Source organism: Triticum aestivum, chromosome 7A (assembly GCF_018294505.1).
Source record: "Triticum aestivum cultivar Chinese Spring chromosome 7A, IWGSC CS RefSeq v2.1, whole genome shotgun sequence".
Taxonomy (NCBI): domain Eukaryota; kingdom Viridiplantae; phylum Streptophyta; class Magnoliopsida; order Poales; family Poaceae; genus Triticum; species Triticum aestivum.
Window position 1 is genome coordinate 96,084,646 of NC_057812.1, and position 15,892 is coordinate 96,100,537.

Consider the following 15,892-nt stretch of genomic DNA (forward strand, 5'->3'; position numbering starts at 1 on the left):
ATGGAATATTAATGTGCCAAAATCCGATGAGACATCAGTCAACAATATTAGCTTTTGTTTTTGTTTTTGATTGTTAATATCTGAAATGCTGATCTAACAACATAAAATGTTGTAGTTCTTGTTGTGCACTGTACATGCTGAATAACATCGAATTATTTACGGGAGTAAAACTGAGGATGCAATATGATGAAGTACATAGAGTAACACCTAAAATTCTGTCATTTTCTGAAACTTATGGAATGATACTAACATGTCCTCGCATGCAGGCCTACACCGACAAATTCAGAAGAGAGCTACCTGGTGTGCTTGTCGATTCACCCTAAAACAAAATGAAATACAGGAATATGTTCAAGCAGTACCATGCTAGGCTATAGGATGCAGCTGCGGTTGAAGACGACGAAGATGCAATTAGTTAGTCCAGCAGTGTGGTTCATTCTTACATGTGGAGTGTACATTTGGCCACAAAGCGATACAGTAAGGTGTGGTTGGGTTTTAGTCCCGAAGAAGGTTTCCTAGCCGTGTTCTTAGTCCATTGCGGATGAGTCAAATTGTAAAACTTCAATAATATTGGTTACAATACTTTGCTTGAAATAAATTTGGTCTCTACGGGATCTCGTAGAAATCTATATTTGTTTTTTACAACCATGTGACAGTAACAGTGCCTAGGCAAGGTTCGGACCAATTACAGTGCACGGGCAACCCTAGAAAAATAATGGATATGAAATGTCTATTTTCATATGAGAGAAAAAGGTACGAGCATGAGCATAGCCTCGCAACAGAAGAAAAATACCGTATGAATCAACACGCAATCCCAGCTATCCCAGAAAACGGGACAGTCAATGTCTCATAGGCAGGCCGAAAAGCCAATAAAAGAGAGCATAGGATAATAAGAGTAAAGCACGTACCATAGGGGGCCTCTGCAGGTGCTGCAACGACCATGGTGTTGCATGGTAGGACGTGCGCTAAATTGAAGGGATCACCTTCAGGAGCACAATGGGGTGGCCATGGTACATCCATCCTGCCTCAGGGAATCACATAGCATGTTTTGTCATAGCCCTGCAAAACAGAGGAAAAATTAGTACTTGTACTAACCTTGTCAAGTGTGTGCATGTAACAAATATTGGACATAACAAAACACAGAAGAGTGAAATGCAACATATGGAAGAATCGAATGCTCATTCCTTTCTCTCTGATTTTTGCGAGGACCATTACTCTCCCTTTAACAAGGCTAAAACATCATAATGAGAATTAACACCAATCTTCAAACGGTGGATATCCCATGTGAATCTAATTTTTGTTATAAAGTACATGCCAAGTCTGTTGATCCCAGTCCAGCAATTGCACAAGAAGAAGCGAGCATCATAAATATTGAGCAACATAAACTATGAATTGTTTATAGTACATTCCAAAATTAATAGGTTATCATCTCGATTGATCTCCAAATCTCACCTATCAGCCAAATTGAAAGAATACATGTTGAAAGAAATGTATAAGTGTATGAATGCAACGATTGAATGTTCGTAGATCTTGAAGTCGGGGCTGGATGAATGGGGCTGGTCGTCGAGGCCGGCGGCCGGCTTCATCTAGTCCCGCAGATAACATGATCCCTACCCAACCCCCTTGCCTTCGGACGAGGTGCATGGCCAGATCAAAGCTGCTGCCATGGCAGAGAGGCGTAGAGGACGCAAACAACCAATTGGGTTGTGGGAAAGAGGTTGCCTATAACCTTTTGGCTATAGGCACCCGCATGGAGGAGTGGGAGGTGGGATGGCGCCGAATCTTCGCCGGCGGCCGCCGCGGGGAGGGCAGTGCGCCTCCTCTCATGTTTTTCGTTGAAAAGGTGGTGCGAGACCGCGAGGAAATTGGGGTGGAGGGAGGGAGGGGCCACAACGCACGGCTAGATCCTACTGGCGAGGATTAAAACCCTAGCGGCGGCGAGGAATAAACCCTAGCGAACGGGATAAAATCGAACCAGAAAATAGCCCTGAAATTCGTACCGAGAATACCCTCGAAATATTTGGGAGGGAAAATCTGATCAGTTCGAAATATTTTTTCTCCCGAAAATGTCCTTCGGGGTTTGATATAATACACGTGACCTCAGCGTATTGCATCGGATCTGGACCATCGAATTCGCTCCAACGGACGGTCCATATCATCCGGATACACTGTAAAATGACTCCATGAGATTCCCATCTCTCTTCCCTCGCACTCCAACTCTCTGGAAAGTTGTCTTTAAATAAACTCTCTAAATTGCTTTGACATGCATCCGCAGCCACACGTTGTGCCTCTCTTCTAAAAACAGTCTCACATGCATGCACAAGTTCAGAAGTTCACGTGATCTGGACAACTCTACTTTTTTCTGTACAAAATGCGGCAGCCAAAGCAAAATAATAAACTGATATTTTCTTGAGTGGCAGCAACGGAATAATAAATAGAAGATGTGACGCACTTGCTTCTATTTTTGTTTTCATGGCCGACATGTTGCGTGCGACAATGGTCTGGTGCTGACCGGCTGAAGGAATCTATTCACGGACGTCTCTACCTTCTTGTTAGGTGGAATCAGCTAAAGTGCAAAAATAGACCTGCTAATCAAATGCATACAACAGGACGTGGTACAGATCTCTACGAACTGATTTTTTTATGGGCGATGGAGATAAGAGGGTGTCTAGACAGCCGGGTTCTGAAAAGCCACTCTTAGCTCGAAATTTGTTAAATTTTGTGTAACATCCCAATTTTCAATTTAGATGTTATACATAGGTTATCATATGCATATCATATTTTATTTGAATTTCTTTTGCGATCCTAGAAAATCCTAAACAACTCAAGGACCCACAGAGAGAGTTGGGGATTTCATTTATTTTCATATTTGAATTTTTCTCAAATTTGAAAAGAGGATCATTTTGGTTTTAATATTTTTCTCTCTGAATATTTAAAAATATCCAAAATAAATGAGAGGAGACAAAATGACTTCTCCAAAATAAAATAAATATTGGAGGAAAAATGTTAAAATCAAATAAATATTTTATTTGGATTTTATTCGAGAATTTTATTTGAATTAGAAAAATATGCATTTTTCAAAATTGCATTTCAGGCCAGAAAATGTTCACTCTATTCTAAATATTTTATTTAGGCGGTGAAAATTGCTTTTGGCATTTTTAGAATTATTTATATTTATTTAGGATTTTCCTTTGGCGGAATTTATTTTTAAAAAAAGTCGCGCGCCCGATTGGCCAACGGCCCAGCCGAGCCGGGCCAAGCCCAGCGCGGCACCGCCTTGCGCCGCGCCCGTGTCCGCGCCGTACTCCGGCGAGAGTCTAGGTCGCCGCCGCCTCGCCGACCCCCTCTCCAAGTCGGAGACCCCGGGGGGGCCTTTATAAGCCGCCCGAGCCCGCCGCCTCCTCCTCGTCTCGCCACCCGCTGCCACTGCCGCACCCCCAAGCAGCAGCAGCAGCAGCGCCGCCACCGCCCGCTGACACCGCCCAGCCCCGCCGGAGCCACTGCCCGCCTCCGTTTACCCGCCGCCCGTGAATCGGTAAAAACCGCCGCCGGTTTTTCGGTTTAGATCTAGATCGGTTGTTTTAGGGTTAGGGTTTTCTCGGTTTTCCTGGTTTTCTCCGAGCGGTTCTATTTAGCGCACGTTCGCCCGAACGCTTCTGTTCGCGAACGCGTTCGTTCGTTTAGTTCTGTTGGCGAACGTTCATTCGTTAGTCTTTTTCTTTTTATTTATTTTCGGCCAGGGACCTATCCGTGATTATTTTTATCGCAGATTAGCCCCTGATCTTCAAACCCTCGCTACTTTTTAACCGTTCATCCAAATCCAGTGAAACCAACGCCAAAATCTTCGTATCGAACCCCTTTTCCAGTTAATCAACTTGAAAATGGTTTTGACAAATTAAAATTTGATTTCAAGCAAATTTGAATCCGAACTTATTTTGATCGTAGTTTGAGTTTCGTAGCTCCGATTTGATTGATTCTTTTTGCAAATCGAAGCACTTCAGTTGAAATTTCAGTTTGGACTTTCTCATCTGAGTTTTACCCTTGCATATATGCTTGAGTGCTTATGTATGCTATTGTTTGTTTGTGATGGAATTTCCGGAGTGCGAAGCGTGCTACTACGAGTCTCTAGGGTTTGTAGATCGTCAGCGAGGCAAGTAACACTTTGATCAAACCGCTTTATTACCTAGTTTTTATGCATTGGTTTCAACCCTCAAACATTTCATGAGTAGGATCTGCTTAACATGTGGGTTTGGGAAGTAGTAGTTGAGGTAGTACATATTGCCCTTTTTATTCAAACCATGGGAGTTACTTCTACCTTATGCTATATTGCTATACTATGCTCATAGACGTGGATTGGTTTGAGTGATTCATGGCAGATGTGAGAGATTAATGTTAACTAAGGGTTTATTTAAGGTGGCTACTTTAACACACATCTGGGTGGATTGTTTGTGGGCACCTGGGGAATCCAGTGTTCTCCAAGGAGATCCCGGGGAATCCGTGTGATCATCCTATGGTTCGCCACCCAGGCTCAAAGGGATCATAACATTATTCATGCTAGAAACTTTCGTGTGCAGCCACAAGCCATTATGGGCTCTGGCATAGTTGAGTATGTTGTGTGATCTCTTTCAGTGGTAGACTAGCAGATGTAGGGGATGTAGGTGGTACTGTCTACTCGTCGAAACAGTTAATGCTTCTGAAAGACTGTGTCTCGGTCATTCGTTTCTCAAACATCATGTAGTGCGAGAAATTGAACGGAGGAGGTCGAGTCTTGTGGGGAAAAGTGCGCAAACCTCTGCAGAGTGTACAAACTAATCATGTTTGTCGTGTCCCCGGTTATGGACATCTTGAGTATCTGGTATTTGAATTATTGATTTGATCTCATCACTCTAAATTAATTTGTTGGGTTGTTAACTATTTAATTTTGGGATTGAGATGGGGTTTCCATTCTCAATATTTATCAACTACCATGATAGTTAAACAAAATATATTCCTTTGTTGTAGGGAAAAACTGGCTTTTCGCAAAAATATGATAACCGTAGAGCCTGCACCAGCCATATGCACGTAGTGTTAGCATTTATCTTGTTAATTGCTCTATAGTGTTATTTTGCCAGCATATTCCATGTGCTGACCCATTTCTGGCTGCAATGTATTATGTTGCAGACTTTTTAGACAAAGAGTAAGGTGCGCTAGGTCGTTGTCATGCACTCAGCTATGCCATTGGAGTTGATGGACTCATTTACCTTCGATGCTTCCGCAGTTACCTTTTAGTTGGCCTTAAGCCATATTATTGTAATAAGTTCTCTTGTGAGACATTCGATGTAAAAAGTGTGTGATTGCACTCTGTTATAAAACCTTCAAGTACTGTGTGTGTCAGCATTACCGATCCAGGGATGACACTTATACACAGAGATTTGACCGTATGAGGTTGGATCGCTACATTTTGTACTCACATATTCTCTCCCAGTTGAGATCATCTCAACATGCGTGTTCAACATATGTCAAACATATTCACATAAATAATCTTATAAGCACTGTGTAGCGACCAGACCTCAAACGGTCTGATCACTGTCCTCAGGTGTCATCCCTGGATCAGTAATGCTGACACCACACAGTACTCGGGGGATTTATAACAGAATAGCAATCACACACTTATTACATCGAGTGTCTCAAAAGAGAACTTACTACAATAAGCATGGCTTAAGGCCATCTAATAACGATAACAGCGGAAGGCTTGGAAGATAAGTGAGTCCATCAACTCCAACGACATCACTGAGTATAGAACCACGACCTAAAAACTCCTTAGTCGTCGTCTGAAAAGTCTGCAACATTAACGTTGCAGCCCGAAACGGGTCAGCACATGGAAATGCTGGCAAGGTAACACATAGAGAGTAATGGAATGAAACAGCTATACTATATGCATATTTGGCTGGTGGAAAGCTCTATGATTACAGTTTTGCGTAAAGCCAATTTTCCCCTACTACAAAGGAATAAATTTTATTTACTATCATGGTAGTTGTTAAACATTGGGAATGGTTGACAGCATTCTCAATCCCAATTAAGCATCATCATTAACAAAACCCAACAAAATTTAATTTAGAGTACCATGTTGAGATTCACATGATAATCCAAGTACTAGATACTCAAAAAGTCCATAACCGGGGACACGGCTAATCATGATTAGTTTATTACACTCTGCAGAGGTTTGCGCACTTTTCCCCACAAGACTTGATCGCCTCCGTTTGGTTTCTCGCACTACATGGTGTTTGAGAAGACGGATGACCGAGACATAGTCTTTCAGAAGCGCTAGCACCTTATGATGGATAGACCGTTACACCTAATTTCCCCTACATCTGCTAGTCTACCCTGTAAGAGTTCGCACGACTTAATCAACTACGCCAGAGCCCATAATGGCTTGTGGCTGCACACGGAAGTTTCTAGTATGAATAATCTCATGATCCCTTTGAGCCTGGGTGGCGGTCCAAAAAGAAACAGGCAATCCTGGAATACCCAGGTACCTCAATCCACCCAGATGTGTATTTAAGTTGCCACCTTAGATAAACCAATAATTAACAAACTCACATCTGTCATGGATATCACTCACCCAATCCACGTCTACTAGCATAGCATGGCATAATGGCAAACGTAGAAGTAACTCCCAAAGGTTTGATAATAAAACAGGTAATAGGTACTACCTCAACTACTTCCCATCCCACAATTTAATTAGATCCTAATCATGCAATGTGTGAGGATTGATCTAATGCAATAAAACTGGGTAGTAGGAAAGGTATGACCAAAGTGTTACTTGCCTTGCTGATAATCCGGGAAACCTAGAGATTCGAAGTAACAGGCGGCGCACTCCGGGTATTCTATCATAGACAAACAAACAAGCATACAATAAGCACTCATCTAATGCACAGGTAAAACTCAAATAAGAGATCTAATCAGAAAGTTCAACTTAAGAACTCCGGTTGGCAAAAAGAATCAAATCAAACGAAGCAACGAAAGTCAAACGGCGAAAGAAAACAACTTCATTCTACTAATTTGGATCTAAGGCAATTTTTACAGTAGCAAAAACTTGTTTAAGTTGGTTAAACGGATAGAGGGTTTCGAGACGAAACTCCAGGCGCTTGAATCGCCTGATTCCGATAAACGAGCAAAAAGTTATACTAAAACAAAAATCGGATCAGAAATCGCGATCAGAAAATCGCGGATTTAATCCGAGAAAAAGAAAAACGACGAACGCTCGCTAGAACGAATGAACGGACGAACGCTCGCTAAATAAATAAATCGGAAAAACCGATCTATTTAAAAAAACCGAAACTAAAAAAACCGACGAAAAACCGAACGGCACGGATTTCGGGGTGGACCTCGGGCGGCGGGTCGGCGAGGCGGCGGCGTCCGGCGAGGTGGCGGGTCGGCGAGGCAGCGGCGACGGGCGGTGGCGGCGCGAGTGGGCGTCGGCGGCGGCAGCTCGGGGCTAGGGTTTCGGCCCGGGGGTGGGCCAGCTTATAAAGGCTAATCGGGCCGGAGTCCCGGGCAGACACGGCCCGTAGGTGGGTGCGATTTTTTTTAATAATTACGCGCAGAAGAAAAGTAAAAAGAAATACTAAACGGACTCCAAAAATCCTGAAATAAATTTTCCCGGGTTTATAAAATCAAGCCGCACAAGGTGAACATTTATTTGGGGCCTAAATGCAATTTTGAAAAACGCACATTTTTCCTAAATTCAAATAAAATAACGAAAAACTCTGAAACAAAATCTTATTTGATTTTATTATTAAATCCTCAATATTTCTTTATTTTGGGAAATTCATTTTATTCCCTCTCTCATAATTTTGTAATAGAAATAATTGATGATAAAATAAGTAAAATCAAATGATCCTATTCTCAAAATTTGAGAAAACTCAAATATGAAAATAACGAAATCCCCAACTCGCTCCGTGGGTCCTTGAGTTGCGTAGAATTTCTAGGATCAAAACCATAAGCAAATAAAATATGATATGCATTGATGATCTAATGTATAACATTCCAAATTGAAAACTTGGGATGTTACACACTGAGGCACCTCAGTATTATGTTCCATAAGAGATATACCCAAGTCATGCCAAATAATAATCAATAAAGGTGACAAAATACATCATTCACTTATAGAAACAAGTGGACAAGTTCACACATCTGAGTGGATTAACATAAAGGAAAACACACTACGGAGCCCCCTACTCACGTATGATAACCTTGTGTGTTTCTCAAACTCACATGTATCACATACTAATTTAGCTTTGTCCACCTTAGGCTGTGTTTGGTTCACATGGATTTGAAGAGGTTTGTTAGGGATTAAATCTCGTATAAGTCAAATCCCCTCCAATCCCCTTGGGACAGGAGCTGTAATCGAACAAAGCCTTACACATTACATTTGGGAATACTTTCGTCATAGTATCAAAAGACACATGCCCCAACCCACAATACAAGTATTGAATCAAAAGAAACATGCCCCAACCGACAATGTACAAGTATTGAATTACCCTCCTCTTCAGTTGCAACAACCATCAAATCAATGCAATGCAGACTGCATCATCCATTGTGTTTCTGTCCAAGATTATAGCCCATTATGCCTGATGCCAATCCCAAGTCTCTTTCCAGTCAGTCTCTCCTAGATCAAACAATTTTCACGATCGAGAGAGACCCGACAATTCATGTGATCAACCAAAGAGCTTACTGAGACCAAGTCAAACTGAAAAGGAGGGAACATATAAAACCAAAGATAATTTAATTTGATTGGAGTGCCTTTAACTACAGCAGTGCCAAAGATTGTGCGATCTTATGTATGTGTGTCTGGGTATGAAGTCTACGATACGAACTCACTTGAAAAGCCTGTGACATGCATAGATGCACCCGAATATAGTGTCCGTTTCAAGCTAGATTTCCGTATGGATGCCAGAGCTTGATTTGATGTACCTGGATCTGAGCGAGCATGATTTGCAAAGTTGTCACTGCTAGTTCCTTTCTTTTCGTCTATTTTCTTCAATCCTTAAACCTCCGTTTTAGCTTTGGCTCCTCTAATTCATTGGCTGAAATCTGAACCAAGTCTGATGCCGCCTCTTCCACTGCTGACAGATTGACAACGTAGCCCACTTTGCTTCTACAACTTTATGTCCACCTTTTTCATACAACTATCCTCTACCAGGATTAAACTTGCAAGTATTAGGATTACGACTTAGGTGACCTCGTTGACCACAAAGCACTCCCTTGTTTTCAGAAACCACAAATGTAAACTAAATCCAAGCATCATCCACAATTTCAGACTGATGGGCTGCTTGTGTAATATAATCATCATAGTAGTTCTGTCTTGTTGTCAGATGAGATAATGGATAATACACTCATTTCAGGCAAAAAGTTACAAATCTAGTCTTTTCATTACACAGAACTTGAAGGGTCTTTCCAATGGAACTACTCCACCCTACAAAAGTGTGTGCACATAAGTTTCTATTTCTTTTTTCCCTTAAATCTCGGGACACAATGTTACTTTGACAATAAATACAGTTATTAGCATACCTCTTTGTCCAACTTCAGCTCATCTGCTAAATCCAACTTTTTCTGAGCGTACTGAGCCATGTTCATTGCTTTATGCTGAACAAGAGAACCAGTTATATACAAACAACAATCATGGCCACATATAAATTCAGAGGGTTTTTTCTCAAAACAAAACAAATAATCATAGAGGATTCATCAAGACAATACCATACTGACAGATAACTTCCTAAACACATCTCGAGCTTTATCCTCTTTGGTCTACACAGAGGCCATATCAATATCAGCAACATATTGCAGTTAAATATGTATCACCATTTCAAACCTATAGTACCCTACTTACCTTCGCGTCAATGCCACCTTGTCGGACAACATAGTGCATCTAGAAAGATGAACAGATGAAATTAGATATTGGCAATATGTTGCATATTTCTTTTTGACAACAAAAAGTCACAGTTAGGGGGCCATACAAATCTGCACAACAGCCCCAAATGAAGACACCAACTTACGTATTGTTTTATTGTTGCGACGGCAGGAACCCCTTTCAGTTCACCATCTAGTCTCCTTTTGTGTACATCGAACTTGTCCATTTCATATACTTCCTTCACAGCATCCATATAACTTAACTGAAATATTTTTGAAACCGTAAGCAATACGCAGAATCACAAAGCATGTCAGTAGTGCTCTATTACACAAATGATTTATGTAATAGGTAGGATGCCAACATTTTTCTTAGTGACACGCCTCCAAATCTCAAAATAGAGAAGATCTATGTCCTTGAGGGACGCATTCTTATCCATCTCAAGAATGTACTCCTGAATCAAATTGACCAGATTGTGAGTAACATCAGTGATCAACACCTCAATTAGCAAAAGACAAGATATCTTACATTATAAGCAAAAGCAGCTAAACGAACAGTCATATTGGCAAAGTCAGTTGCAATCCTCAATGCTTGCCTCGATGCTCTAGTATCCAATTCTATCCACTAAGGTGAAAAGATGTTAATCATCATGAGTATGTATATGGACTAATTTCTTGATTTCCTGGGGGGCATACTTACTTCCTCGGTGCTGCGATCCAGATGCAAATACTCTGTAATCCACTGTTGCAAGATAGAAGTCTATCACTTTAAAAACGATCCAGCCACTCGTGGTATTTTTAATTCCAACAGATTGATCACATAATGCATACCTTGATTTTCTTTGAAATTTCTGCATAATACTTGACATAAACAACAACAATTTTATATGTATGATAACATGAGCGGTACTCATCGTGATAGCGGTACAGGTTCCGACCGCTATGATGCAGCTACAACAAAAAGAACAAGAATTAGATGAAACATCTGAAAAGGAACAAAAGTCCTGCAATGGCTACATTGAAGTGAGATGACATACTTTTGTCTATAGAAGTAACGGACTAAGGATCCACATTTTCTCCTAGTAAAGTCTGGCTTGCTAGAAATAGTACCATATACATATATAATCAAATGACCTTTAACAAGTCAATCCACTGAGACACCTTCATGATATAATTCAAAAGCAATTCAAATGTCAACTAATTTCAGCCAAGGTTACCGGCACGAAATCAAAGGGATAAGAAGTTTGGAGATAGCAATGTTTGTGAAGACATACAAGGTAACATAGCTTTGAGCCTTGGACTCCCTACGGTCATAGAAATCATGATATTTTTATGATCTAATACTGAACCTCAACTTTAAAACCAAGGCAATCAAGGAGGTTCAAGAACCAAGTGGGATACACTTCCTACCACTTCACACTAAGTTAAGGTTACATATGAAATGGCTAAGAAACAACCAATTTTAAGGGGCCACTCATTAAAATCGGCACCTATACTTGTCTGAACTTTGAATAAACACAAAAAACTGGCAAACTTGTCAAATCCAACACCGCATGTACTATCATCCATCAGTAGCCACAAAGCAAGGGCAGTAGATACAAACTCAATGTTCATAAATCACAGCAAAGAATATGGTGATGCCAGTCATACAATCATCATGTGTTAAGAATAAGTTGTTCGAAAACAATTTCAACTCGTACCACAAACCCATGGCTCAATTTTCTATACTAACGTTGCAGCTGTGGTTGAGTCAATGAAGCAAAATGAACTACCTCATTGATTGCCGTTGCCGGATTTCACGGTGTGTGTTGAAATGGTTTTTGAACACCAATGATTATAATAATAACCAAAGTAGTCAACTGGATGACTAGATGTAGATATAGACATAGACAGTACACTTACAAAATTACGAGGGGCAATCCGTTGGTAGTCATTCAATCCAGCTTTATAGGTGTCATCAGGATGGACGAACCAGTCAAAACTTTTATCCTCCTCTAACCGCTTAAAGTACAACTCCTCACCAAGTTCAGCATCAGTGTATTCTTCTGGTTCCTTAAGCTCACGTTCACGTGCGCACTCTGGCTTCAAAGCCTACACATAGATGATAAAAACATGAGATAAAATCATTCACGCGTACCAAACCAAAGGGCTGGATTTGCTGCCATGGCACACAAGAGTAAACTTTCAGACATACGTGAATTGAAGTGAGCGGTGAATGATTGATACAGCATGTAGGTACCTTGTAATAAGTGATGCGAAGGCGTGCAAGGCGCACTTTTATCTTGCCTTCTTCCTCCCATGTCATATCAAATGGCAGGTCTTCCTCCCTTGGAAGAGGAATGTTGGGAAGCAAAAGTTGCGCATAATGGTTTTCGTCTTCCTTGCTGATAAAGACGTCCGGCCCGAAGCAATCCTAGCTTGTTTCTTGTGCCGAATCTATTTTGGGCAGCAGCTCCATGTCTGTCGCATGAAGAAAAGGATCTCCACCCCCTAGGATGGTGACCTCCATGTCTCCATGGTCCTGGGCAGTGGTAGGAGCATCGGATGATGACGGGGGTACGTGCTTGCGGCGCCTCTTCTCCCCTGTCCACGCCTTGTTTGTTCCATTTCCATCATCGGACAGTTGGCCAATCTGGACGGGTTTCTCGTGCAGCATCTCGATCAAACTATACGGCCGCGGTACGAGGGAGGAGGTCGAGCTGGGCCTGGGCGGCGGCGTCGATCCGCTGGCGAAGGAGATGTTTCCGGAGGATAAGGTAGGCGGCAGAGGACGTGGTCAGGGGGTGGAGGCGGCAGTGGCAGGAGGTGCATGGCGACGGCGACGGCTGCGGCGTGAAACCCTAAGCGCTTGTCTAGACGGTAGGCATAGAGGACGTGGTCGGGGTTGGCTGAGGGGCGGCGGTGTGGAGTGGGACGGGCATGGGAAGCAGCGGCGGTGGGAGGCGATGGCGTGAAACCCTAGCCACTTTTTTTATGGGAAACCCTAGCCACTTGTTTGTTTGGGTCACTCGATTGCAGGTAAATTTGCTGCACATTGAGGGTGCGTTTGGTAGTAAAGTATTTTTGCAGTTTTTTTTGGCTGCTGCGCCGACGGATCTTTTTAAAAGATCCTTCACCTCGCGAGCCATTAGATCTGACACAAATCTTACAGTTGAACGTCTTGATCTACATTACAACAAATGTTTTGTTGTGGAAACATTCGCAAAGAGGTTGTGTTGCAGATTTTTTTTTTGCAACATAGATTGTGTCACGGGATTTTTTTTACGAAAACACTAACGCCCACACGTGTGGGCGTTCCCCAACTCGCCCACACGCCTGAATCGTCGTTCACTGTCTTTTGCACGAATCTTGACACAAAAAGGTGGATTTGGTGTGCCACGTAGGACGGGGCTGGTGTGTGGGCGTTGGAGAGTTTGCCCACACGCCCGCACCACGCTGTTTGCCAGCTGCGCTGTGTGGCGAACTAGTTTCTGCCCACACAGCCACCACCTAGTTCATGCGCGTGTGGGTGAACTTCTTTTCGCCCACATGATACTCCTACGTTGTGGATGGCAACTGCAGTTACGCGAACGTGGCAACTAGGTAAACACATATGGCAACTGTGATTCTTTGCTAGACAGCAACTGCAGTTGCGCGTACATGGCAACTAGATAAACACACATGGCAACTGTGATTAACAAAACATGGCAACTATGGTTGGACCACACGTGGCAACTAGGTAAACACACATGGCAACTATTGTTTGACTATATGTGGCAAGTAGTTAATCACACACGGCAACTATGGTTTGATTACGCGCGGCAACTACCAGAAATTAGACATGGCAACTATAGTTAACCAAAACAGATAGAGTTGCCATGCTTTTACAACTACACTTGCCATCCCGGATAACTACATCTGCCAACCAGGATGGCAACTAAATTGCCATCCCGCGGGGTACCTAACATAGCTGCGCCAGGACGTGTGGGCATTTTTGCTTCGTGCCACACACGCGAGGTGGAGATGAGTAGTACTTGTTAGGTGTGTGGCATGAAGTAGCCGCGCCCACACGTGTGGGCAATTCTAATGTCTGCCCACACACAGCCCGTGTGGGCTGCCTCCTACTCACACCACACACGACGTGTGGGCGCATGTCGAATATACCACACGCGTGGCAGTTATCGGCGTCCGTTTTTTAAACATAGATTGTGTCACTCGATTTTTCTTTTTGCAACAAAGGTTGGGTTGCAGAAAGAAAATGTATTCACTTTTTTGCAACATAGATAATGTTTCAGGAATCCTTTTGCAACACGGACGATGTTGCAAAAAACTTTGCAATGAAACATGATGTCGCAACACCACCGTTGTCACCATTTAAAACTTCGTCGTTGTTGCAGAAACTCATCGGCCAATGGCCGCACGGTCTGGCGGGGCACATGCTAATTCCGTTGCACACACAAGGGCGAGGCGGTTCAGGCGGAGGTCAATGCAGGGTTGCGGCGCTCCTAGACGCTGGACCGAGGGGATCCACGCGGAGGCTGCGAGTTCCTGGCGGTGGCGCAGTAAAAGTCGACGACCGGCGGCGGAATCTGGTGGTGGAGGTCGGCCATGGCAATGGTTGTTTCTAGATCTGTAACTAGTTGAGTCCCCCACGCAAAGAAAACTAGTTGAGTCCGGTAGGCCACCGCCAACGGAGGCTTGGTCGTCGTCACCACCGCAGGGGGTCTGCTTTCGCTTGTCCCGGTAGGCCTGCGATGATGCCGCTGCAGGATCCAGTCACCTTCGCTCTCCTCAATCCTAGCAACTGTTGGGGAACGTAGTAATTTCAAAAAAAAATCCTACGCACACGCAAGATCATGGTGATGCATAGCAACGAGAGGGGAGAGTGTTATCCACGCACCCTCATAGACCGAAAGCGGAAGCGTTAGCACAACGCGGTTGATGTAGTTGTACGTCTTCACGATCCGACCGATCAAGTACCGAACGCACGGCACCTCCGTGTTGGGGAACGTAGTAATTTCAAAAAAAAATCCTACGCACATGCAAGATCATGGTGATGCATAGCAACGAGAGGGGAGAGTGTGATCTACGTACCCTTGTAGACCGAAAGTGGAAGCGTTAGCACAACGAGGTTGATGTAGTCGTACGTCTTCATGGCCCAACCGATCAAGCACTGAAACTACGGCACCTCCGAGTTTTAGCACACGTTTAGCTCGATGACGATCCCCGGACTCCGATCCAGCAAAGTGTCGGGGAAGAGTTCCGTCAGCACGACGGCGTGGTGACGATCTTGATGTACTACCATCGCAAGGCTTCGCCTAAGCACCACTACAATATTACCGAGGATTATGGCGAAAGGGGGCACCGCACACGGCTAAGAATATGATCACGTGGATCAACTTGTGTGTCTAGGGGTGCCCCCTGCCCCCGTATAAAAAGGAGCAAGGGGAGGAGGCCGGCCGGCCCTATAGGCGCGCCAAGGAGGAGTCCTCCTCCTAGTAGGAGTAGGACTCCTACTAGGAGGGGGAAGGAAGTGGGGAGGGAGAAGGAAAGGGGGGCGCCGCCCCCTCTCTCCTAGTACAATTCGGGCCAGGGGGGAGGAGGCGCGCGGCCCACCCTGGCTGCCCCTCTCTCTCTCCACTAAGGGCCATATGGCCCATTACTTCTTCCGGTAGGGTTCCGGTAACCCTCCGGCTCTCCGGTTTTCTCCGAAATCACCCGGAATACTTCCGGTGTCCGAATATAGCCGTCCAATATATCAATCTTTATGTCTCGACCATTTCGAGACTCCTCGTTATGTCCGTGATCACATCCGAGACTCTGAACTAACTTCGGTACATCAAAACTCATAAACTCATAATATAACTATCATCGAAACCTTAAGCGTGCGGACCCTACGGGTTCGAGAACAATGTAGACATGACCGAGACACGTCTCCGGTCAATAACCAATAGCAGAACCTGGATGATCATATTGGCTCCTACATATTCTACGAAGATCTTTATCGGTCAGACCGCATAACAACATA

General features: G+C 43.6%; 1 protein-coding gene across 1 annotated transcript; it reads right to left on the bottom strand.

The window, feature by feature from the left end:
* Nucleotides 1-268: 268 nt before the first annotated feature.
* LOC123153104 (uncharacterized) lies at nucleotides 269-12,541 on the bottom strand. Its single transcript, XM_044572387.1, has 12 exons — nucleotides 12,317-12,541; nucleotides 12,125-12,208; nucleotides 11,788-11,976; nucleotides 10,717-10,836; nucleotides 10,586-10,627; nucleotides 10,415-10,510; nucleotides 10,251-10,340; nucleotides 10,035-10,151; nucleotides 9,869-9,907; nucleotides 9,736-9,786; nucleotides 9,550-9,624; nucleotides 269-319 (listed from the first exon to the last, which is right to left on the bottom strand). Exons 1-12 carry the CDS (start codon nucleotides 12,539-12,541, stop codon nucleotides 269-271), a joined length of 1,179 nt encoding a protein of 392 aa, XP_044428322.1.
* Between the last annotated feature and the right edge of the window lie 3,351 nt (nucleotides 12,542-15,892).

Bases quoted from the DNA above. Each gene is read 5' to 3' on its own strand.
- LOC123153104 (XM_044572387.1), bottom strand. From the start codon at position 12,541: ATGCTGCACGAGAAACCCGTCCAGATTGGCCAACTGTCCGATGATGGA. The intron at 12,209-12,316 runs GCACAAGAAACA...CTTCCAAGGGAG, and splicing joins TGCTGCCCAAAATAGATTCG to GAAGACCTGCCATTTGATAT. The intron at 9,787-9,868 runs GTAAGTAGGGTA...GCCTCTGTGTAG, and splicing joins AAGGTGGCATTGACGCGAAG to ACCAAAGAGGATAAAGCTCG.